Genomic DNA, 25,976 nt, shown 5'->3' on the forward strand with positions numbered 1-25,976 from the left:
TTTCTTTCTTTTTTTTTTTTTTTTTTTTGTGGTACGCGGGCCTCTCAGTGTTGTGGCCCCTCCCGTTGCGGAGCACAGGCTCCTGACGCGCAGGCTCAGCGGCCATGGCTCACGGGCCCAGCCGCTCCGCGGCATGTGGGATAATCCCGGATCGGACCGGGGCACGAACCTGTGTCCCCTGGATCGGCAGGCGGACTCTCAACCACTGTGCCACCAGGGACGTCCCCAACATGTATCTTTTTTTTTTTTTTTTTTTGTGGTACGCGGGCCTCTCACTGTTGTGGACTCTCCCGTTGAGGAGCAACAGGCTCTGGACGCGCAGGCTCAGCGGCCATGGCTCACGGGCCCAGCCGCACCGCGGCATGTGGGATCCTCCTGGACCGGTGCACGAACCCGTGTCCCCTGCAGCGGCAGGCGGACTCTCAACCACTACGCCACCAGGGAAGCCCCAGATTTTTCTTTTAACCAGTCTTCAAACAAGTAGGGAAAGAAAGCTGTGTTACTTTTTATTTCTTAAACATTTGATTACTTAAACATCCCAACATTTCGATATGTAAATTAAAAAACTATTTTAAGATTACTCATTCTACAAGGAATAAAATATACTGCTTTGATTAAATTTTCAGATAGACTCAGCATGCTCATATGTAAGAGGCCCTGGGTTAGACTTTGGGTCCAGTCCTTTTGCTAATATAAACTACTTTGGTAATTCTTGTCCTCAGGGAAGAAAGTAGTACAGGTCTGCTTTAATTTGGTAAGAGGGAGATGAGTAACAGCACATAAGAGAAGAGGGCAGGGCACTCTTAGGTTGTGTTGCTGAAGATTTATCTGCTCCCAAGTTCCTCTACTTTATGAGATTTCTTTCTTTTATTATTATCATTTTTATTTACCATTTCCGAATTGAGTTAAGGGAAGAAATAAAGATAAAAATAGATTTGACTCATGAGTCTTGTGATAGCAGAAGTGTACCATTTGGCTTTGGGTTATAATCATTTATGTTGTTCTTAAGAGGGATTTAAAAATATATTTAAAAAATTTGATGTGCAATAATGAGATTCCTTTCCCCTGTCCCCATGCATCAAGGGATTGGTAACCTGGAGTTTTGGTAAATGTACTTTTCTACATATAGTTAAGTAATTTTTTTCCAATAATTGATTGAAAAGTAGTTTTATATAACTGCCTGGAGGTGCTATTTGATCAATGACACAATTAGGAAAAAGTAATAAGGTTTGTAGAATTAATGAATTTATATTTATTGATCTATAAATTGGCTAGAGAAGATTCCATTTTTCTGAATAATTTGTGAATAATTTAATGTCTCAAGAAGAGGTAAGTATAATTTAGTAACAAACCACAAATTGTTAGGAAGCTAAATTTAAAAACTCCTTTCTATTGAGATATAATATACATGCAGGGTGGTGCGTATAAGTGTACACCTTGCTGATTCTTCACGAAGGGAACACTTCTGGGTATCCAGCACCCGGATCGATAAGACCATTACTAGTGCTTGTGCCACTTTCCTAGCAGGATTTGCACACAAAAGGTGACTTGTAACAGGATAAATTAATTTTGCCAGTTTTAAATTCTTTTTATAAATAGAAAAACAATACATACTTTTTTAGTATTTGGCTTAGGAGACCAGTAAAAACTATATATCTGATATGCTCCAACCCCCAAGAGTAGAGGGCAGTCTGTGATGGGGGCAGGTTAGAACATATATACATACATACATATATATACACATACATACATATATATATATATATATATGTGTCACCTATGAAGTCTGTAGTACGGGATGTGACTTCTTTGCTTTTTTCTCCACCCAGTGGAAAAATGTCCTCTTGGCGTGTGACTCTTGGGAAAACGGGCAAATAGGTTTTGAACTGTCACCTAGTTCTCTGCTCCCTTGTCAATCAGAGAGGAGCTACCTACCTACCTACCTATCTACACCCATGTATACATACATACACCCATGCATACATGTATACACAGTATATACATACACCCATACATACATATACCCACATATGCACACATATACATGCATGCATACATACATATAGGTGCATATGTGAATGTGTATGTAATGTGTATATATGTGTAAATGTGTTTCATGAGATTGGTAGACTACTTCTGTGACATATCAGGGAGCTCTTTCATTTCTGACTCAGAATATGGCCTTGGTAGGATGCCTAGGGTAATTGTGGGTAGCTGGCTGGCTGGCCTGATTGGGTAAGGAGGTTTGCTCTGTGACACATGTGGCTTAGGAAATAATCATAGTTCTGTAGAAATTGGAGAATCCAAAAAAGAATTCTCTGAGTCCTTTTGTTTCATAAGCCACGCCTTTGAGATTACCTGAGTGTTATCAGAGGAAAAACCATTGTAAGGCTTTGGTGTTCAGCTGTCTTCCCTCTCCCACCCCCGCTCTTAGAATTGGGGCATATCCATCTTTCTCTGCCCTATTTCTGTTTCCCAGTTTCAAATTTCATTGCATTTTATTCTTAACCAAATAAAGTTGCTAATTTGTCCTCTCAAATATCTGGTTTCCTGAGAAATAATTTTTCATCATTTTCAGGTACTTGTTTGGTTTTCAAGGTGTAGTGTGTCACTGTACCTTCTCCTTGGTATAGAATAAGTGTTTCCACTAGCGTAGCCCTTGAGAGAGCAAAGACTTTGTCTTGATGACTGCTGTATCCCCTGTACATAAAACAGAGCTTGGTACCTTGTGGGCTCTCAAATATTTGTTATTCAGTGCATAGATCTAGTAAGCAGGTTATTATCTTACTGGGATTTGGCTGTGTTCTGATATTCCTAAAATGCTCTTGTTCTGTGCCCCTGTCCAGGTTTAATTGGTCCCCAGGACAATGAGGATGGTGACAATGGCTGTACAATTAATTATTCAATGTTATCAAGGCTCCTTGTGACTTCCTGTTTCACCCCACAAAGCCAGGGACTTAGGCTTATCAGTTTTTTATGCTTTTGTGTTTGTGCTCAATAAGTATTTGTCAAATTGAATAGAATTATGTGCAGGTTTGGAATGTTCACTAATTTTGCTCTAAAGTCTGTTTGGGATAAGTTGCCATGTTGCTGGCATCAGTGGAAATAAGCTAAGATTGAAATCTGTCAATCCAGTTTGCCAACAGCAATACTAAGAGATGTGGTCTAAAGCAAGTTTAAAGGGATCCCTTGTAAAATTTAGAATTTCAGCCACCTAAGCCATTGTCCTTCCCTGGCACTAAAGATCATACACTTGACGTTACTGATTTAGCTCCCACCTCTCCATAGAGCATCATAATGATTAAAGTTAAATGCTTTAAGCTTCTTAGATGAAGATGTTATTAAATGCAGCATGTTACCTATCACCAGCAACTTACTGCTGGTTAGCTGAACTATTCCTTCCCTATACTTTCACTGTTTTCTTTTTTCATTGTACCAAATAATCATAATATTGCTCAGAAATGTTAAGAAATCTTTAAGGTCATCTCTGTTTCCAGGACGATTATCTTTAAGCATTCTTTGCTTATGGGTAGCCAACCAAGATTACCTTGGAAATCCATTAGGGACAATTCCAAATTGCCTGCTAAAATCATGAGTGGTTTCAATATAAAGAGTTTGGTTATACTGCTTGGACTGGATCTATTGACAGTGAAGACTTAAATGGAACCCTACTGCTTCCTCAAAGAGGATTGTTATTACCAGAATTTTGGGAACGCTTTCCTCAGAGTTCCTCTAATAGAAATCAGCTTTTACTTCTAAGCTGTGCTACTTCTATTATAAATTGTTGAGTTAGTCTTTTTAATTAATCAGTTTTTGTTCTGATTATAGATGCTTTACATGTGCCCTTTGTAGTTACCTTCTATTTCTGTATCCCCCAGATTTTTGACAATCATCCCAAATATCAAACTTTTGTTATAATTTAGCATATTCTTATTCAGTCTTCTTTTAATACACAGATTATGGGGTTTTTATTGGATAGCTGATTTTGTTTGGTTTAATATTTTAATGTAATTTTCCATATCATTACAAACTTCTCATAAACATCATTTTCATCCCATCATATACTAATAAACCTTATTTTATATAATAATTTCCCTAATGGTATCCATTTTCTCATGATAGTGAACATTGCCACACAGTGTTGTATATAGATTATTGCCCACTTTTCCAATGATTCCTTTAGGAGAGCGCCCTAGAAGTTGATTACTGAGTAAAACCAAATTAACGTGATACATTTTGACAAATGCATGACTTTTGAAGATGTTTGTAGGACCTGAATTCCTAGTAGCAATATATAGGAAAGTGTTGATTTAAAGTATTTTAATTTTAAATTAGGTTTGGTTCTGCTCTTCTTGACATTTGAACATAATTTTTAAATATTTGGTTATGCAATCTCTGAAAGATGCAATGAATTAATCATTTTCTAGTTACCATGTACCTCAAAGTATGAACCATTGTATTATAAAAATGTTTTGTAATTTTATCAGTACTCTAAGAAGATTTGTCCACCTCATAGAACAGAATTTGAGAGTTGTGTATTCTTTAGAATGGATAGTAAAGCGTGGGAAAAGTTTCCTAGCTTAGGAATCTCTGTTCCCACATGTAATTCATCCATCCTAATTTTCCGAATGCATTTACGTGACTTTGCTGACTAACTATAAATCCCTAGAAGAGATTTTGTGGTAAAATGTCAGTCTCTTGTTTATAAAATGAGTGCCACAAATTCAGCATGATGAATCTTTACGGAATTTAGAACAAATTGTGAGCAGCATGAAACAGTCTGTCTTGTTCTTGAAGTGACTGATAGAACAAAAATAGTATTTAGGAAACTTGTAGAAAGTAAAGTAGGATTAAACATATGAATCTTCAAATATTTAGATAATCACATTTCCTACAATTTTTCTTCATATTTAGTACATATATTTTTGTATGTACTAATGCACACAAATAAAAAGAATGATTGAAATTCATATGAATTTGTGTTCTCTCTTTTATATGTAAAGACCTCTCTCTTTTACATGTAGAGTCCATTCCTTAATCTAAAAGCTAACCAGTGTATGCATTAGAGGAACTATTAATATTCATTGCCTCTCCTCCATCAAATGGTCAGGGGCACAGACTCTGTTTACCGTGTGGTTTAAAATCCTGACTGCAACACTTTCTAGCTGATGACCTTAACCTCTCAAAGCTTCATTGTCTTGTATGTGACATAGACATACTACTCTTACTTACTTCACAGAGTTTTAAAGGATTCATAAAATGCTGGCACATGGTAAGCAAGCTAGAATAATAGGTATTATTATTAGTATGTCTTAGTCTTGTGCTTTTAAAATTTATTATTTTATTTATTTATTGTTTCTGGCTGCATTGGGTCTTCTTTGCTGCGCACAGGCTTTTCCCTGGTTGCGGCTAGTGGAGGCTACTCTTCATTGCGGTGCATGGGGTTCTCATTGCGGTGGCTTCTGTTGTTGTGGACTACAGGCTCTAGGCGCGTGGGCTTCAGTAGTTGTGGCTTGTGGGGTCTAGAGCGCAGGCTTAGTAGTTGTGGCGCACGGGCTTAGTTGCTCCGTGGCATGTGGGATCTTCCCGGACCAGGGCTTGAACCCGTGTCCCCTGCATTGGCAGGCAGATTCTGAACCACTGTGCCACCAGGGAAGCCCAGTTTTGTGCTTTTAAAAAACACTTTTACTCAGGGAGAGCTGCCTCATTCTAGTCCATACATTTCTGATAGGTCTGCCTGCCACTGTGGCTTTTCAGGCACCTTAATTTAGTGTGTCATGGACTTGTACACTATCCAGCCACTCAGCTCACCATGTGACAACTCTTTAAAGAGTTCTATTTTCATGTATTATCTTCATGTTGGTATCTCAATGTAGTGTTGCTTAATTCATTGGAATATAGCAGTAGAGGGAGGAGTTGAGTAAGGAATAGTGCAAAAAGTTATTCCACACCAACTATATTTTGTGTATACTGGACATAATTCTTTCTTTTCTTTTCATCTTATTTATTGAAATTCCTTCTTTCCATTTCATTGAGAGAATGTTCCTGTATTAATCGTGACTCCTTTGGATGCAAATAACAGGAACCCAGTTGATAGTGGTTAAGGAAGACAAAATTGATCAAGTAATCAAAGTCAGGTATAGCTGGATCTAGGGCTCAAATAATGTCAGGAATCAATTTCTCTCTCCCCCCTTCCTCCTTCCCCTCTCTGTCCCTCCCTCCTCTTTTCCCTCCCACCTTTCTTTCCTCCTTCCCTCCCTTTCTCCCTTCCCTCTTTGTTTCTCTCTTACTATTCCTCTGGGTTGGCTTTAATTCTCTAATAGCATAAGATCGTGACTATCCAAGTTGTGGCAAAGACTGTCACCAGCAACGCTAGGCTATCATTACCCCACTAGACAGAACACTTCTGTTCTGGCTGCTCCAGTTAATAGCTCCTGGTAGGGCTTTTATTGGCTACCTGGCTTGAGCCATAAGCTTATTCTCAAACCATGAACTGTGCTCAGTGATGCAGTGCTCTGATTAGCCTGGATTGAGATGTTTCACTCTTGACTGACAGGGACTGAGAGTGGAGTGTGAGATGGTTAACCTGAGGGAAAACTGGGGTTCAGTTAAAGGACAAGGAGGGACGGATGCTGGGAGGCATACGTGTGCAATAACGTCACAGCTGTGAGGACTTCCGCCACATTGATGGGAGCTGTTGGCTGTGGCAGGCAGAGGAGTGGACCCCCAAGATGTCTGTGTTTGAATCCCTGGAACTTGTAAATACATGACATGGCAAAGAGGAATTAAGTCTTCAGGTGGAATTAAGGTTGCTAATCAGTTGACCTTAAAATAGGGAGATTATCCTGGATTACCTGTTGGAAAGTCCTTATAGATGGAAGGGGGAGGTGAAAAAGACTTGGTTTGATGTTGCTGGCTTTGAAGATGGAAGGAGGGAACCTTGAGCCAGCAAACGCAGGTAGCCTCTGGAAATTGAAAAAGGCAAGGAAGCAGATCATTCCTAGTGCTTCCAAAAGAAATGCAGCCTGCTGACACCTTGCTTTCAGCCCTGTGCAACCTATTTCAGACTTTTGACCTCCAGAACTGTAGGATAAAGTATTCATGTTGTTTCAGGTCGCCAGGTTTGTGGCAGTTTGTTACAGCAGCAATAGGAAACTAAAGCAGCAGCCTAGTGGACTGTCCTGGTTTCTCATACTTTCTGTCAAACCATAAGCCAGACTATTTTAGATGTGGAAAATATAATTACCACAAGTAAAGTTTCAGTGAAAACCTTTAAAGCTACTATCCGCATTTCTTATCTGTCATATTTTCCCCAACCTTTGGCCCTAGGGACAAATGCTAATTTTCCTGGCTTTAAATTCTAGACTCAATATTAGTCTTCAAAGGTATTATCCATCAAAAAATTGTAAGACATATGAGAAATATTAATTTTTAGAATGTCTAATATTGCTCTTGAGTCTGTAAAATGTCCAACGATGATAAATATAACCAGTAGAAGTGCTTCTTTAAAAACTAAGATTGGAATGTTAAGTATTTGGCATTTGGGCCTCACTTAAAAAAAATAAATCTCTACTTGTTATCCTGTTATTGATTATTTGATCATTTTAAGATGCAAACAAAGAAAATACTTGGATATTTTTCTTTAAAACAGTTTTCTTAAAAGATCTCTTCTTACCTGATTTCATGTCCTGGAATGCTGAAGAATGTGCTGACTCTCTTGAACATAAACATTGTGCAATTGCAACAAATATTTATGAAAAAGCCAGATTAAAAAAATGAGAAGAATTTTAAAGTTCACAACTATTTGTTCTTTCTTAATAATGAGTAAAAGCAAAGCACCTCCCCCCTCCACCCCCCAAATGGCTATGAACATAGGTTTGCAACTAAAATAAAAGACATCAAAGTGTTTCTCTGCCTTGTGGTGATAAGAGCCTAGAGGAGATGAAGTGAGGAAAAAGGAATTTGGCTGCATTCAGAATTTCAGCATGTGTGACAATTAATTTTTAATTGCCTTTGAGAGAAGATGTGTCCCCTTCTCCGTTAGCGTTTACAGCTTTGGTGAGCCCTTTGGCATGTGATGTCCTCTTTAACGTCCACTCCTCACCCCACTCACATCTTTCCTGGAGCAGCTGGCTCCTGTCATTTCTGATGAAAGTCATTCTCTTACCCTTGGCTCAGGATTTGGAAATGTTGTTGTTGGAGCTGCTTCTTTAGCAGATCTTGAAAATGCTTATTTGATTTCATTCTTGTGGCCAGATTGTTGCATACTGAGAATTTATACCTGATAGAGGAAATTGCCTGTGTGACTGCCTCTAGTGTAGAGCAATCAGCCAATTCTCGGGAGAGATTCCCGGTCCCTGGGTTGGGTAATGGAGCATGGGTTGTTACAGCCAGTCTAGACTTCAGGCCATTTGTTGACATGGAGCTTAAGATCCCTTCTAACCACCAGAAACACCATATTTGTGTGGGACTGAAATGGGGAGAGGTTTGAGGGGTGCTGGGACACGGAAGGAATCCGATATTGACTTCCTTCGTGTACAGCTCTAGCTAGATGATGATGGTGATGGTGATAATAACACCAGCTAATTTTTCATTTATTGAAATGTTATTAGATGGACTAAGCCCTTTATGTGCCTTATCTCTTCTTCCTATTTTACAGGTAACCTGTCTGAGCTTTAATTTTCATAATTTCAAGCTCACGTGCCAAAGAGCACATGAGATTGAAACCAGCCTTCAAACGCAGTGCTTTTTGACTCCAGACCTTTAGTATTCAACCATCATACCCCGCCCCCTTCTTTGCTTGGAAATTAGAGCCACATTGCATCAATCACAAGTATTCCAATATTCTGTGTGCCTGGGGTAGGTTTGGTCTTAATTAGATCAGCTAAAAATTGCCGTGATATGTGAGACTTTGTACTGCAGCCATTTTAGGTCCTAGCAATATTGATTGTACTACTGAAGACTTCTCTTCTCTTGCTGTTCTAGAGTGTGGTCTTTGTAATGTGCTGGGGACATCTAGTCTCTTCTAGGAAACATTTGTGTAGTGTTCTACAACATACTTAGAAGGATACCAACCTGCCTGTCCTCCGTTGTGAGCATATGTGGCTGAATGCGTGAAGGAGTATAGATGATCCCAAAGCCTGGGCTACAGGGTGATGCTGTGACAGCACTCCTTCCCAAGAATCCCCACTTCCAAAAATAGCCATTAATTTCTCTTTTCCCCAAAGACTGATGTACACTGGGGACATTTAAACACATTTAAGAACACACCTCTGCCCCAAAGAGCTTAAAATCTCTGAAAGGACAAGACATAAACATAATTTTTCACCCATAGGGATTTTTATAACTGTTATGCAGGCAGTACACGACAGTCAGAGCTAGGAAGTTTAGAGCCTGAGGTCTGTACTTTAGGCAGGTTAACAGGGCAGGTTTCATGGAGAAGATGGGGCTTGGGAAAGGCCGTGAGGGCCGGGTTAGATTTGCATACATGGAGAGAAAGCAACAGACCTCTCCCCCGGTTGATGCAATAGAGTAGGGCTCTAAAGGCAGGAGTGATTAAGCTAGTGAGCACATTAAAATGTGTCTTTAGGTTATATGGGAGATGATGTTGAAAAGAAATTAGGGACAGAATGCAGAGGGCCTTAAATGATAAAGTTAGTTTTGATTTGGGTTAAATTACCTAACTTTGAGTTTAGTTTCTTATGTGTGAAGTGAGGGGAATTGATTAGTAGATGGTCTTTCAAGCAATTTTCAGGTCTGACATGGAAATACAGATATCAATTTTCTGAATTTATTTTATCCTAAAGTAATGATGAGCCAGTTGAAACTCTTCATAAAGAATAACAGGGTAATATTAATACCTAACATTTATTGAGCACTTACTATGTGCTGGATACTGTGTTAAGCACTTTGGATTTTTACAAGTCTATGAACTAAATACTAAGTTTTTACAAGTCTATGAACTAAATACTGTTGCCCTAATCTTTTCAGGTGGGTACTGACGTAAAAAATCTTAAGTGACCAGAATCACAAAGGTAGTGAGTGGTAGAACCTAGGCATATTAGACATAAGACTTCAAAACAATTTTTCTGGCAGTAATTTAGAAAATATTCTGATACAATGTATACGGCATTTGGTAGTGAGAAATTATATGTGGGGCATTTGAACTTGGTACTTGCAGCTTTTCAGTGTGAGGTGATGAGAACTTGAAGGTGATTGGAAGAAAGGGGATTAAATTGAGAGAGATTTTAAGGTGAAATCAGTAGGACTTGAATGATATAAAGTGGGGAAAAAGTTGAAATGAAGTCAGTTTTTTTTAGCTTGGGAGTTTGGGACAATCAGCGCATCATGAACAGAAATAGTGAAGTCAGGAAGACAAGATGAATACTCAGGTGAAAATGAGAAGTTTGGTGTAGATATTTTAAGGGTGAAGAGAGGGTATGACACCTTCTTCTCAGCACAGTGAAACTGACCCATTCAGCTTTCAGTTTGAGGCAACTTTTCTTTTTCTTTAACCTGTATTTACTGAGGGTCTGTTATGTGTAAGTATCATGCTAAAACACAGACATGTGTAAATGGTCCAAAGCCTCAGAAATGAGTAAAATTTGGAAACTATTAGAAAAGTCTAACATGGCTGACATTAAAACAGAAAGTCTGACTAGCTCAAAGGTCTTTAAGTATATGGAAGCACAGAACATTGGGTCCTTAAATCCTTTGATGTAAGTCGTGTGCAGTATTTGTGTGTTTGTGTGTGAAAAGAAGTACATACATATCACACATACACACATGCACAGATAGACAAGAAGGTGGTTCTTTTCATGCAGTGCAAGAAGGGAGATGTCATTATGTTAAACTCTAGAATGAGGAATTTAGATATGAAAGAATTCCCTGACCAGGAGAATTGTTAATGTTATCATTAGACTGACAGCGAAGATGTGACAGTACTTTTTCTTATAGGTAGTTCAAGCTTTTGAGGAGGTCCTCAATTAAACATACCCCACTGACCTGCCTGGGTTCTGAACACGTTGAGAAATAGAAAATCTAAAGACATAGTGAGAATATCTCTTACAAAAGAGGCTGGGGAGAAGCACAGGGCTCTCACCTGGGCAGGCAGTGGGCTGGAGGACAGGGCACCCCACCCAGTGTGTGTCAGGTCCACTGGGCTGAGACAGAGCCTGCTGCTGGGGAGGTAGAAGAGAACGGCGTCCTTATCAGGATCGTTCCCAGGCCAGGAATGATGATGAGGGAGTGCTGAGCTTTGCAAACTGCTTATTTTTCCCAGACTTGCTAATCACATCCGTCATGCTTCTTCACTGGGGAAGGGTGAGTTAAGGGGGACGGAGAGGCCTAAATACTCAGAGAAAAATCTCTCCTCCCAGAAGGCGGGAGTAGGTGAAAGGTACTGCACCTCTAACTTAAGAAAACATGATGTCTTCTACTTGAGATGTCTTAATTGTAAGAAGGAGGCAAGGAAGAGATGATCTTTCAAGGTCTTTTTCATCTTTGACCTGTAGAGTTATAATTCTGTGACTATCTAGAGGGATGCAGAGTGGGGCCTAATCTCTTGCCTCTGGTTCCTAAGCACAGGGGCTCTGTGTCTGCATTCCAGGAGGTCTGTTTCAGTGGTTAGATCCATGTTTGTCGTTGTCCTTAGTAGCTTAAAATGTAAGTTTGGGATACTATGAAATGTTTGATTTATAGGCCAGCAGGAATGGTGAGAAATATACCCAACGTTTGCAAGCAAATTCGGGCAATAGAGGTGTATGACAGCTTGTGTGCTTTGCTGTCATCGATCGCTTGATGGTAAATGACTATTTGGGGAAAAGAAGATGCATTCTAATTTTAGATACTCCCTCAGGCTAAACTGTTCTCATTCATTAATTCACATATATTTACTGAGTGGCTTCAGAGTCAGTTTCTGGCACTGGAGAACTATAGTGAAGAGAAAAGATAAAAATCCCTGCCCTGGTGAAGGGATATGCTAGTAGGTATAAAGAAACAATGAACAAATAAACATATAAATAAGATTTAGAGTATGTGAGATGGTGACAAGTTTTGTGGAAGTAAAATGCAGAAGGGAGATAGTAATGAGACAGTTACTGGGGGCAGGAAAGACCTTAATGGGAGGGTCAAGTTTAAGCAAACACCTGAAGGAATGGAGGGGTGAGCCACGCAGCTGTCAGGGGGAAGACACTTTGGCAGAGGAAATGGTGAGCACAATGACCTTGAAATGTGAGAGTTCCCAGTGCTGGCCCTTGTGAGCCATTTTTCTCTGAGTGGGATGGGTTTTGAGGAGAAGACATGATCTGTCATTGGCTCTGTTTTAAGGATAACCTGTGAAGGGGAAGATGGTGGTTTGGACTAGGGTAGCAGCAGGGGAGGTGGTGAGCAGTGGTCAGAGTCTGGAGATATTTTGAAGATAGGGTCAGTAGAATTCGTTAAAAGATTTGGTGTGTGGTGTGAGAAGAATTAAGGATGGTTTAGTCAAGTTTTTGGTCTGAGTAACTGGGAGGATAGCGTTGCCATTTACTGACATGGGCAAGGAGGTGCAGGTTTGGAAGCAGGAAGGTAGGAAGTTTACTTTTGGAAGTGCTGAGGTACCTAGTGAATATCCACAGGGAGAGGATCCAGTGGCAATTGACTAGACGAGGGAAGATCTTATGGAGGAAGCCTGGGCTGGAGGTGTATGATGGTGAAGGTATTCAAAGTCAGGAGACAAGATGAGTTCACCTCATCCTGGGAGGGTAGATGCAGAAGAGGAGAGTCTGGGACCAGGTCATGCAACACTGCAGTGTGTTCAGGTCGTGAGAATAAAGGAACGTGAGGAGGGAGAATGGGAAGGGGAGACCACTGAGGAGAAGAGGAGAACCAGAAGAGAATGGTGTCTAGAAGCTAAAGAAAGGAAGTGTTTTAAGAAGGAAAGAGAAATAGAGTCAGATGCTGCTAATAGGGCAAGTAAGAAGATGGAGTCTCGACCATTGGTGTCAGCAACATGGGGTTACTAGTGACCTTGACAAGAGCGTGATTGGAGTGGGTTCAAGAAAGAACAAGCGTGGGAAGAGAGGAATTGGAGATATCTAATATACTCAATTTTTTAAAAGTGTTTTGCTATAAAGGGCAGTGAAATAATGGGAACTTAGCTAGAGGCAGATGTGGCATCAAGAAAGTTTTTTGTCAAAGATGGAAAATATGGCAGCTTATTAATTTACTGGTGGGAATGATCTAGTGATGGGAAAATTGATGAGGAAAGAAACTGAGGGCAATTGCTGAAGCTGTCTTGCAAAGGCAAGAGGGGCTAGGATGTGTACATGAACAGAGGCTTTGCTCTTAGATAAGACAACCGCAGACAGTTCATCCATACTACCGGGGTCGGTGGGGGGAGGTGGGAATGGACCAGACAGGCACAGATGCCAGTGGGTTGTGCAAAATTCACTGCTTCTGAGTTATGCTTGGGTAATTAGTTGACCACATTGTGGCTTTACAGTGGCCCCAGCTTTCTGTGCTTGTGGAACTTATGGCTCACACAAACCTTTACATGCCTATTGCTGTGGCCCTTCAGCCACCCCAGCTGACAATTGTATAGTTTCATATTTTAAAATTGCGCCTGGGCACTATTTTAGTAAGTGACTAATTTACATTTAAGTTAAAATAGTTAAAATTTACTGAATCCTCTGAATAATCTCATTTAAACCTCTCATCAAACTTATGAAGTTGGAACTATTACTAACCTCTAGTTAACAACTGAGGATACTAAGCCTAAAGAAAAAATCAAGAACTTGCTCAAGTTCAGGTGTTGACTTTTCTGCTTTCTGGCACTGTAGTCTCTTCCTTGACCATAGGTTGTATTGCTTTGTGGAAGTATTTGGGCCTGTGAAATGTGTCATTTCTGAAAGCAGTAAATTAATGTTGGTTTGCATATGTGATTGTAACCTGAGATTAAATACTTTTGATAGCTTTGAGCTTTATCCACCACCCCTTTATTTTTCTCCCCAAGACCAAGAATTTAAGAGCCTTTTACAATAATTTTTTTTTTTTTTTTGTGGTACGGGCGCCTCTCACCGTTGTGGCCTCTCACCCGTTGCGGAGCACAGGCTCCAGACTCTCAGGCTCAGCGGCCATGGCTCACGGGCCCAGCCACTCCACGGCATGTGGGATCTTCCCGGACCGGGACACGAACCCGCGTCCCCTGCATTGGCAGGCGGACTCTCAACCACTGCGCCACCAGGGAAGCCCTACAATAATTTTTGAAGGTACAATACAGGAAAAATAGGTTGGCTGGCTGCAGATAGGCAGGATGTCATCATTCTTGTGGTAGTTTTCCTTAAAATCAGATCTTAACTTAGAAATTGACAGCAAGATGTTCCATCTATTCTTCAGTGAGTGAGAGTGTGATCTTCAGCATCGAGATGATCAGAATTGAAAATTTCCTTTGGCTCCTTGTTTGCTATGTGTCAGGCCTTCTAGGTCTGCTTTCTCATTTATAAACGAAGGGTAGTAATACCTACCAACTGTGATTGTTGTAAGAATTAGAGAAGGTATATTCTGAAGCACAAAGCAGAGTGCCTGATATTTATTCTGCAATAAATGGCAGGTGACTGGGTAGCTCCTTTGTCCATTCCATTAACTACCATCCAGTGGGGCTAAATGCATCTTTTCCATTAATTCCCAACTGGAAAATGACTCATTCAGAGTTTAATTTCAAAAATGTTTCTTATGTGTACGTTTTAGGAATGGCTTATTATTTAACATTGGATAAGACAAAGCTCTATACAAATGCACCATCTTTATTTTGAATAACAGTTCAGAACACATTGTCTGACAGTGGAAAAATGGACTCATCCCAGAGAATCTAGGGTGTATGGTTTACTGTAAGCATGAAACTCCTATTGGGTGTGGAGGAGACTCCCTTCGTTCTTCCTAAATTTTCTAGTTCTCCAGTCACTTATCCAGGCATCAGTATATTGTTTATAGACTTCAGTTGTGTGAATTCCCTTCAGTGGAGATGAGAAATCCATACATTAAATGAAGCATCGCTTTTCCTTCCCTTGACACAGTAAACCGATGGTTAAAGAAAGAGTTACAGCTGGAATTATTGGTGCAGCCAGATGCTCATGGGCCTTGGGTAGTAAGTCAGCGCATGGAGCATCATAGACAAAGCAAATGTTCTCCAGTTACCTGCATTACTAACTTAAACATGTAAACAAATCCTACTGATAAGAGACCCTGGCAGGTACAAAATCTTATATTAGATGATACTGGAAATACTGAGTTGAATGGGGAGTTCCTTATCCTTAAGGAATTAATTTGGGGTTGGCTTTGTCTGTCTACCTCCAAGAGCCCAATTCATCCATCCCCGTGGAAACTTTCCCCTTCATCAGTCTGCTTCTGTGACTCTTGAGTTCATTCCCTAAAATTTCAAGTTCTTTCTCTAAACCAGAATTTACAAAAGTATTTGCCAAGGATTTGGTTGTAAGGGAGACCGAATCTGTGTGCCTGTGCTCACCCCAGTGCCTGGTGTAAGCCTTTGACTGTGATATAGAGAGCCTGTGAAGCAGGAATTGTGTTGCTGCTGTTCCCGGTGTGGAAGCCAGGCTTCACTCTACTCTGTGATATGACCACCCTCACTCCTCCTCTGCCTAGTAAATATGTACAACCATTTTACTTACTCTGTGCATTTAATAAAGAGGGATATTTTGTTTAAATAACATCGGTCATTATAAGGGGCATAATGGTAACAAACATGCACTCAAGGAATTTCCAAGTTGCAAAATACCTTCACTTGTCTTCTGGTACTTTACACTTTTTTTTTTTTTGAGTTATTTAAAAAGCAGGAAAATAATGAAAACATAGTGATTCTATAAGGATACTTTAAGACCATAGGTTGTAGGTTCATTTATGGGCCTCATATGCTAATGTGTTAGATAACATGCACGAAGTTTCCATAGGTGAGCAGTATTTGTGAATCATATCATTTTTTCAGGGTACTTTATTATACTCCAGGACTAGTCTTAGGCTAGAATGATGAAGGTGGGGAAGTTTTAACTTGATGTTCTCAGATTTTCCTTTCCATGCATCCTTTCTTCATCCTTGTTGCCCTCCTCATTTCCTTCTGTCTTCAAAATCATTTCTATTAAGGGAGAAATGGTTGATTTAATTGTTATCTTTCCCCAGGATGTTTGCATTTCAGCAGACACAGTACTCTCATTTGGCTAAACTTGGGGAATTAAGTTCTAATTGTGAAATTCAGTTTAACATGTAAGTGGCCACGTGTGTTGTAAAGTGAACCCCAAATATTGAATTCATATTCAAATGAGTGTCTTTCCCATGTAAGGAATATGGTGGAAAATGACAATGCCATTTACTCTTCACTAACCCGTACTAGTGTATTCAGTTTATAGATGATTATTTCTTCTTTTTTACTCCATTCTTCTCATTTGCTGAAAATGTTCTGTGATTTATGGGATACAACATTATGTAGCAGAGTGAGTGTATGGGCTTTGGAATATGACTTGGAGACATATCTGAGCGTCACAGTTATTTGACCTTGGACACACATCTCCTGAATCTCAGTTTCCTCACCTGTGAAGTATGGTTGTTAGGGTTGGTATGATGGAAAAGATATGTATAAACTACCACACCATAAACTACAGTGTATAAATTACAGGCCAGTGGTAGATGTAATACAAAGTAGCTATGATGATTAGTATAAATTCTAGGATTCTTACAAGGAAAAAATTAAAACAATCAGAAAAAGTTTTTTCTACGTAATAGCAACTTCGTTAAAAGTTTGTAGCAGTTATCAGTTATGCCAATGATAAATTAACTGGGAGTATGTGTTGACTATAAGCACACCAGATACAGTTTATGGAAAGTTATTCTGTTCATAGTCTCAAACATATAAATGAGATGAATATTCACATTGCAGTAAACTTTTTTTGTAAATTAAAAAAATGATTCATTGAACACAGAGTTACCTAAATGCGTTTGAGAAATGATTTGAATTCTCAAAATTTACTACTTATGAGATGGTTCAAGAATATATTTATTATGCAAGTCGAGGTACGGTCTTGTGAGGTGGGCACTTGATGCCTATGTTATGTCCTCCTGTGTTCTCTTGTTATACAGGGTTCTACAATTCTATTTTTCACCCCACAGATTTACCAATAAAGAGACAGAGAGAGTATGAGCTGGTGACTCCAGTCAGCACAAATTTTGAAGGACACTATCTCTCCCATATTCTTTCTGCAAATCACAAAAAGAGGTCAGCAAGGGACGTGTCTTCCAACTCTGAGCAATTGTTCTTTAACATCACAGCATTTGGAAGAGATTTTCATCTGCGACTAAAGCCCAACACTCAGCTAGTAGCTCCTGGCGCTGTTGTGGAATGGCATGAGGCATCTCTGGTGCCTGGGAATATAACCGACCGCATTAATGATCATCAACCAGGAAGTGCTTCAGAAAGAATCTGGAAAACAGAGCCTTTGCAGACTAACTGTGCTTATGTTGGTGACATCATGGACATTCCGGGAACCTCTGTTGCCATTAGCAACTGTGATGGTCTGGTAAGACTCATTGCCTTTTGTGTCTGTGTGTTTGCAGGTGTTTGGGAGTGCAGCATGGCTTCAGCATGGTTTGGAAAGTAGAGGTGGAAAGAAAACCTCACTATTATATTTTAGGTTCAGGGAGAAGCATTAGAAAGCATTTTACTGACAAAGATGTGTGCTTTGGCTTAATTTGACATGAAGACAACATTAGTCTAAGAAACCAAAGACAACTATTTTAGCATTCTTGGCTTATATGTTCACTTGTGTAACACTGGGGATTTTATTTCCTTATTTATTTAAAATCATTCTGACAACTTTCTGAAGAAGTGTAGATTCCTTCAAAATGATAGTATTTCCCTTCTTATGTGGAAATGTTGGATATCCTCTTAAAGAAAGTATTTGAAAGCATTCTTTCGCTTCCCAGAGAATGCTAAAATGGGAAATGAGAAGCTCCTCTGTAAGAATTTGTTCAAATAGCATTACTCTATGGACATGAGATGTAGTTCTCTCTGTATTGTGGCTTTGATTCATTTTTTTCTTTATTTTTGAATAGAATACCCATATATGACTCTTTAGTTTTGTGGATGAGGCCAGTAGTAACTGATCCTTCTTTACATGCTGTGAAGCTGTGAAGTATTTTTATTTGTTTTGTATCTCCAGATGTTATTTGAAAAGTGTGTCAATGTTTATGTCTCTTCCATTCACAGTTGACTCCAAGTCTTTGTTCAGAACGAGCAACCATTTTTCTTTCTATGGTTGCCAGGCTGCTGTTTCTTGGGAGTTCAGAGCTATTGTCTTTGTTTTGTCTCTCTTCTGGGAGTTCTCAAAATATTCCTTGCATTCCTTCTACCTTGGCTGGTCCCCCAACAATACCTTGAATCTTCTGCCACTGTCCTCGCTATGCATAAGCAGAACCCAAAGGAGTTATGATAACCATATGTTTTTATCCAAGGCTGGTGGATTAATGGTTGTAAGCTTTATTTTGGGGTCTTGTACTGCCTCTTGATGTTCTGTGGGGTTTTAGAAGTCAGGATGGAAAACTGAATGGAGCATGTGTGGCAGGTCCAGATCTCCAAGTTGGACTCTGTCAGTTTAGGACCACACTGTCACATTTGGTGCTGGACCATGCCCTTGGGTTTGAAGACACAAGGAATCTCTCAAATTCCTCTCATTCCACACAAACGTTGAATAGGTCTGAATTAACTAAGTCATTGAATAAAACAATAGATAGTGCTTTCTAAAAAGACTAAGTTTAAAGTATTCACTAAGAGAGGTTGATTCAACACTACCAGGATATAAAAAGAAATAAATTATTTAAAAAAGGTACTGTTTTATAGTACTTCTAAGTAAAATATACTGAGTATTTAATTTAGTGTTATTTTTAAGTTTTACAGCATAAAAAGATTATGTATTTTTTATCTCCTTGGTTAAGATTGAAGCTTGAGGTAGAAGATTTGAAGCTTGAAAATCAGTTTAAGGAAGGCAAAAGGCAAGGAAATTATTTTAATGGGTTATCATAGTGATTTTTAAACCCGACTTAGCAATCAGTAATTTTCTTACTGTACATGTCAAATTATCTAGTTATAGATACAGAAATCTGGGGCAATAGCAAGTTGCTGTAAGGAAGAGGAAAATAGATATGGAGTTTGAATGAACATTATTAGGATTAATTTCTCATTTTTAAGATATGGTGTTAACTGTTGGCATCATGTATATGTTGATATAGCGTGTGTGTGTGCGCGTGCACATCTCTACCAGTGTAAACCACAAGTGTTCATTTGTTCCATTCTTTGATCCATTGATTAATTAATTAATTAAAAGATATTTCTGGGAAGCCAGTTACGGGTCAAGCACTATTCCAAGCATTGTGAAATGGTGACAGGAATGATCTCAATTACCATCCTCATGGAGCTCAAAGATGTTAAATTTGCCATAGATGTTAAGTGCCAAAATATCTGGTATACATGTATGTGTATGTTTATATTAGACATACATATTAGAATCATGTTTAACTTAAAAAGCTGTGGTATAAGGAAGTATCTTCTGGAGAGATTTTATGAATGGGGACAGAATTTCGAACCAGACATAAGTGGCCCAGGCCTTGCACTTGATGCAGGAAGAGGGTGGTGTCTAGCCTACAGCAGGCAGTGCTGCCTATGTGGGTGTACAGAAACAGAAGCCTTTTCTAGAGTTTCCAGCTCATAGCAGCTATGGAGGAAGAGTAAAGATGATGGCAGGAAGAGAAGCACGGTTATAGAGAACAGATCAATACATTAGAGTGATAGCACCAGTGGCTACTTCATTAAGCTGGGGACAAGTTCTTAAAATTGCAGAATTGCATTGGACAGGATAAGCTCCTTAGCAGACATGAAGTAGGAAGTAAAATTGATGGGAATGTAAATAAATTTGGCTGATTAGCTGATTCCTAAACCTTTTTTGTTCCTTTAGCTTGCTGTGTAGGGATTTGGGTTTGACCTTCTTGAACTTAGGAAGGGAAGCAGGGATACTGAGATAACATAGATGCCTGAGGATTAACCTGATGGGCTCTAAAGCCATTGCCCTGGGAAGCTCCGGGATTATAATCAAATCCAAGTTGTCCCAGTAGAAAGCACAGCCACTCCTGCCTTAAAAATACCAATGGGAACATCTCTGCCCAGAAACCATTAGGTTAAGTCCCCTGCTATGGAAAAGAATGCCAGTGAAGCCCTACCTGGATGGGTGCATTTTAGACTGGTGTAGATGGGAGTCCAGTGATCTGGTTTTCTACATGCGTCCTTTGATCTCTTGCTCATAGGGAGCAGCTACAGGTATTTATTTTTCACTGAGGTTGGAAAGTTTTTAGTGTGGCCTTCTCCCTGAGTGAAACTCCTTACCTCTTTTTCGCTAATACTGCCTTGTGGCATACTGTGTATGTTTGAAATGGGCAGTGCTCTGAGACAGAATTAATTTGTATTAAACAGAATGCTTTAGTTTAAGTTAAAAAAGCAGTACTATGCAAAATGTGTCCATAGACTCAGGTTTGTGACAAGATAAATACGGAAGGCGAGACTATATAAAGAAACTTTTTTGACAGTTTGACAGAGTTATATTTGTGTTGGGCCTCATAATAATAATAAAAAAAAGTTGGGGCTGGTGTTTTGTGTCTTGTTTTTTCATTTTATTTTTCTACTAATTTTCCTTGTATTTTACAAAATTATCAGTCCAAGACCAACTGGGGAGAAAGGAAACTGTTTATTCACCCCAGATAGTTTGAAAAGCAAGCAGTAATGCTTAGCTGTTTTTATCTCTCTAGACATTAGAAACTTGACTGAAAGAGTCAGTAGAGTCTGCTTATTCCAGGTAACTCTGAAATGATCACAGGAAAGGTCCTTTAACATGGGCATTATTGAGGAGGACAGAAAAATGCCTTGAGTGATATATCCAGATCCGAGGTCTAGAACGTGATCTAGACATAGATATGCATAATAACTAAAATATTATTCTGTGGGTTTCTGAAATCAACATCAAAGTGTTCTGCATGAACGAATTGACAATGATTTTCACCCAGTGTGGCAAAGAACAATATCTCTTCCCATCTAGCATGACCTTTTCTGATTCTTTGCCAAGATCACGTTGTTTGTTTTTTTTTTAACATCTTTATTGGAGTATAATTGCTTTATAATGGTGTGTTAGTTTCTGCTTTATAACAAAGTGAATCACAAGATTACATTTTACAAGTGACAGCTAATTCTTCACCAGTTGCAGCGTTATGCCTGCTCTAGTCTACCCACTTATAGGTGAGAATTGTTACAATATTCAAACATGGAGTTGTTCTTGTTTTCTGACAGCATCCAATTTTTAAAAAGCCTGCTTCTCTAGACCCTCCTCCAAATTACCCAACCAAAGCCTAATCGTGTTAATAGGTTCTTTCTAAAGCTCTCTCACTGACATGCTCACAGGTCCCTTTGGTGTGTGTTCTGGCTCTGTGCAACATGTAATAAACCCAGCTTGTCAACTGCAGTGGTCTGTGGCTGGAGGCTGTTGACATGCTTTGCCTCTCTGCTTCTGTGTCTCTGAGGTGAGAGTCCAGTGGTCAGGAGTCATGGTGATGGCAGGCGTTTCACACACTTCTGAGTGGGAAGACACTTCTGGCTGAGAATCCCAGCTGAAAGTAGATTTTTTTATTCCATAGAGCCCTGGCATTTGCCCTGTAACACGATTAAATCTCCCCTGTGTGTAGTGGCGGCTCACAATCATACTTTGTGGTCTTCAGATTTGCCAAAATAAAGGGTTATTTGGTTAGTAGGGTTTATGTCATGTATTCATAACATAATGAAACTGGATTTTTCTAGACTTGCTAGAACAATATTGCTTTGTTAATTCCCCTGGATTGCATCAGAGGAAACTGGTTGGGAGTGGAAGAACTGAGTGATGATGGCTCTTTTGGGTTATCCAGCTCAGTGATTTCCTTGTGGGCTGACTTTATGATCAAGGGAGTTTATCTAGGACAGAAGTTTTCAATATTTTTTAACATTTGTAATTCTTCCTCCAAATGAAATCACTAGGGGTTATCTAATAAAATAATATGTAAAATGGATAAACTCAGGAAAGGCCTGGTAAAAACACAGGTGGGAGATGGTCTTCCTCCTAGTTTCTCTTCCTCCTGCCTTGTTTTCACGCAAGACCACTCTTAGGCCTCCTGAGGCATCTAATGGGAAATCTTCACTGTTAGGGCAGGGGGTCTTGGAAGCTTGAAGTTAACAACTTGGGAACCATAAGCAGAACCTTTTTCTAAAATATCTGATAGTCACATCTGGTCAGTATTGGAGGTAACTTACCCTTTTTAGATTTGGAGTGTGCATGGCCAAACGAAGTCTTTGTGGACAACTGCAAACTTATAAAAAAACAGCCTTAAGACTTCCCTGCCTCAAGACTTTTACTTTGGGATTTGGTCCCTTCAGAAACGTGTCCTCGCTATGCCTATTTCAGTAAGTCCAGCTGCAGAAGCACTTTGTAAAAAGACTATTTTAAAAAGTATTATGAGCCAGTGTGCTTGGGATTGAGAACATTTGCCTAGTAATTATGAAAAATAGTGATACTAAAAATAGATACAAATCTGTAGCTATTTATAGTGGACTTAGGGTTTTCAAGGACTGCTCTTTAGATGTTGACATTTGAACATCTGCTTTTATGAGGAGAACCTGATCTCTAAAGGCCAGGTGCCTCCCACCTTTTTCTCCCATGAAATGTGTCTATGGAAGGTGTCATGTGTTTATTGATGGGACAGGGGGAGATTTGTGTCTTCACTGTTTACATGCTGATTTAAGAGATCTTAGTAGGTCTGGGGAGAGAAGGACTGGAACCTTGTTTTACTTCTAGGCACCTACACCAGGCTGTTTTAGCAGTGCAGGATTAGAAGATTCTCAAAGTTCCTATATCGTTTAATTTCCATCAGTAGAAGGGAAAAAGTGGGTACCAGTCCACTAGCTTAACTACTTTGGGAGAAACAGTACCATAACAAGCCTCATTGCTTCTCCTGAGATTTGGTCAAGCCATGGCCCATGGGAGCTGACAGTATTAATCCTAGTTGTGAGTGGTACCTGCCTGTGCTGAATCTTGCTGGATCTGGGCTACTGGTTACATTTCCCACCGTGCCTCCTTTCTCAAATAGATAGGCAGCCAGTTTGTGCTTATCTGGGGTGAAGAAGGAAGGTTTGGCAAAGTCTTTGATCATTTTCACATTTTGCATCTAATTTGCATAAACCCCAAATCATACATATGTCAAGCCTTTTCCAAAGTTTTGGGCTATATTTCTCTTGTGTGATTTTGAAAATATTTCTTTTTAATAGTTATTTTGTAATTAATTTAAACTATTCATGTTTATTTATGAGTACCACTTGTTCAGCGTATGATTTGATTTACATCAATTTGATTATGATTTATTTCCCATTATCTTCTCTATCTTTGGTATAGTAAATTTTTAAATTAAGTTTAAAGATGAGCTAAAAATTGGGAAAAAGGTAAATGTGATATTACACATCTTTCTTTGTGTAGGAATGGAAAAACAGAAAATAAAAGGGGAGGGGAAGTTGGCCTGGGAAGTAATGCTTCCATTCTTCTCCATGCAGTGGCAACTAGGACTTCATTATAACTCGAATACAGATTTTTAAAGATACTCAAAAAAGGCTTTAAGAACTGTGAAAATAGTGCCGACCACATCTTTAATATCTTCTTCTGGGTAAATTATCATTAAAACAAGAACAAAAGCACAGCGAGATGTTGATATGATGCCTTTGTGCATAATCAGGCTTTGAGGTCATAGAGTTCTTGCAAAGTAAACCCAGCCTCAAGGTCCTCAACTGCAAAAACTGTTACTCCTGTGACAATCTTTGCTTCTAGGAATACTGATCAAGTTAATAAAGCTTTCTGAAGTGCTAGGATATGCAAAGTGCTAGACTGATTGCTGTGGGGAATACTGAGGTAAGCCAGGCATTATCCTTGTCTTCCAGGAATACTGGAAATAAGGTATGCAAACGTAGAACCAAAGTACAAGGCCGAATGTTTTAAATGCTCTAAGACTAGGATAGATGACATGTGAGAGTCTGAATGGTGGAAAGAATATTTATGCTTGGAAAGATAGTAGAAGGCTTCCTGGAGAAAGCAATATTTGTGATACCAGACAATTGAAAAGATAACCATATATGTTAAAGTGATCACCAATGATGGTAGAGGTTGGGGTGGGTAGGAAGAGGAGCCTCTGAAGGAGGTAGGAGATATTTGTGATGGGCATAAAAATGAAGAGAGGGTGCGGTAAGTTGATTTCATGAACTTTATAATATATGTAATGAATATATGGGAGAGCCAAGGTAGTCTTGGTCAGTATTTAGCTGAATATAGGAGCAAATATAATACAAAAGGGAGAGAGAGAAAAGAAAAAGGATAAAACCTAGTGATGTTTATTAAGACCAAATTCAGTGACCATGTAGTTGATATTGACAGGCTCACATGGGCATTCAGGATGAGAGAAGGGCAAGGATTTGTACTCCTTGATTATGTTGCTTTTCTTCACAGAAAGGTTTTGCTGAAGTCATGGGCTTTTTCTCTGGAGTTTAGGGAGGTATTTTTCTCAGTAACTTTTTTCTAGAATTTGTTCCCAAAATTTTATCTGAGAGGGTTTGGAAGTTGATTTTGAAAAATCTGACTTCTTCTCCTACCATCTGGGTCCTTCAATCTTTCAAGTTTGGTGAATTTTGTGCCTTATTTAGTAAACCTCCTTCTATAGCTGTAATTCTTCCATCTGAAATGTTCTCCTTTCTTACTGTGTTTACTGTATGTTTCTACCCCCTACTTCTTCCTATTCTCTAAGGAGTATTTCTAATGTTGTTTTAGTGATTTTTGCTTACAGCATAAAGTGTAATTTGATCAAGTTTACTTAACTCTCAAAAAACAAGACACACAAAATACGCTGTGAATGAGTCGATTTCGATATTAAATCCCATTTTATTTTATGTCATTTAACGTATCTACTATATGTACGTGTGTGTATGGAAATACATATATGCATATATATGTTTATATACACACACACATAAGCATACACATATGCACACATATATATGAAAAACCATAGAAAAGGTAGAGAAAAATCAATGTTTCGTTAAATATTTTGATTCAAAGACTGTTGACAATATTTGTTGTTAGGTCTTTAGAGTTGATGGCAGAGCTGGAATGGCACTCAGGTCAACTGACAGCAAAGCACCTAGCAGTTCTGTTACCCCAAGTTACCTAAATATGCTCCTTACGATGTGGATGGTTGACAGGGAGGCATGACATGAATTAACTTGTATGCTTTTAATACTGTTAGGAATGTAGAGAGATTAATTAGAAATACAATTGAAAAGGGAGATTTTATCTTACGATTGTCAGCCTATCACAGTGAAATTGAAAAAATATTTAGAATAAAAAACTCAATTGTACTTTTTATTAAGGCTGGCAGACTTTGAATTCTCTATCTCTAAAATAAGAAATTTTAAACACTTGGTATTTTTTTCAAACATTTATTTTCAAAGGAGTTGATTAATTTTTGATCAGTATTAGACTACACTAAACATATCAAGAGATCATTGCTCTTATTGTAGTTGAATTGTCAGTCCTTCGATAAACAGGTTCAAATACTCCATAATTATAACAAATTTCTAAAAATTCTATTTTATTGATTGAAGAAATAAGGATATATGGTTGCACTTAATGTCTAACTCCAGAGTCAGTAATATTAAAAAAAAAGAAGGGCTATTATATAGCCTGAAGGGTTTTGAAAAGCATTATCTAGATTGTTATAGCTTACTTTTATAAAATGTTTAGAAGATATCCAGTTTAGAGTTTTGTAGCGAGAATAATCAGTAAACACCAATGAAGAGAAATAGTGGCCAAGCTATTTAGAGTTATGATACTTTG

At 38.9% G+C, this 25,976-nt stretch overlaps 1 protein-coding gene across 1 annotated transcript in view; it reads left to right on the plus strand.

Annotated features, from left to right (window-relative positions):
• Window positions 1-25,976, plus strand: part of ADAMTS3 (ADAM metallopeptidase with thrombospondin type 1 motif 3) — a 289,216-nt gene that overhangs the window by 4,040 nt on the left and 259,200 nt on the right. The window contains exon 3 of the mRNA XM_029235930.1: window positions 17,155-17,561. Coding sequence (XP_029091763.1) covers window positions 17,155-17,561 — 407 coding nt within the window. The remainder of the gene's footprint in view (window positions 1-17,154; window positions 17,562-25,976) is intronic.

The sequence above is a fragment of the Monodon monoceros genome, unplaced genomic scaffold (genome assembly GCF_005190385.1).
Source record: "Monodon monoceros isolate NGI ecotype Baffin Bay Population unplaced genomic scaffold, NGI_Narwhal_1 Super_Scaffold_20, whole genome shotgun sequence".
In the NCBI taxonomy this organism is placed as follows: domain Eukaryota; kingdom Metazoa; phylum Chordata; class Mammalia; order Artiodactyla; family Monodontidae; genus Monodon; species Monodon monoceros.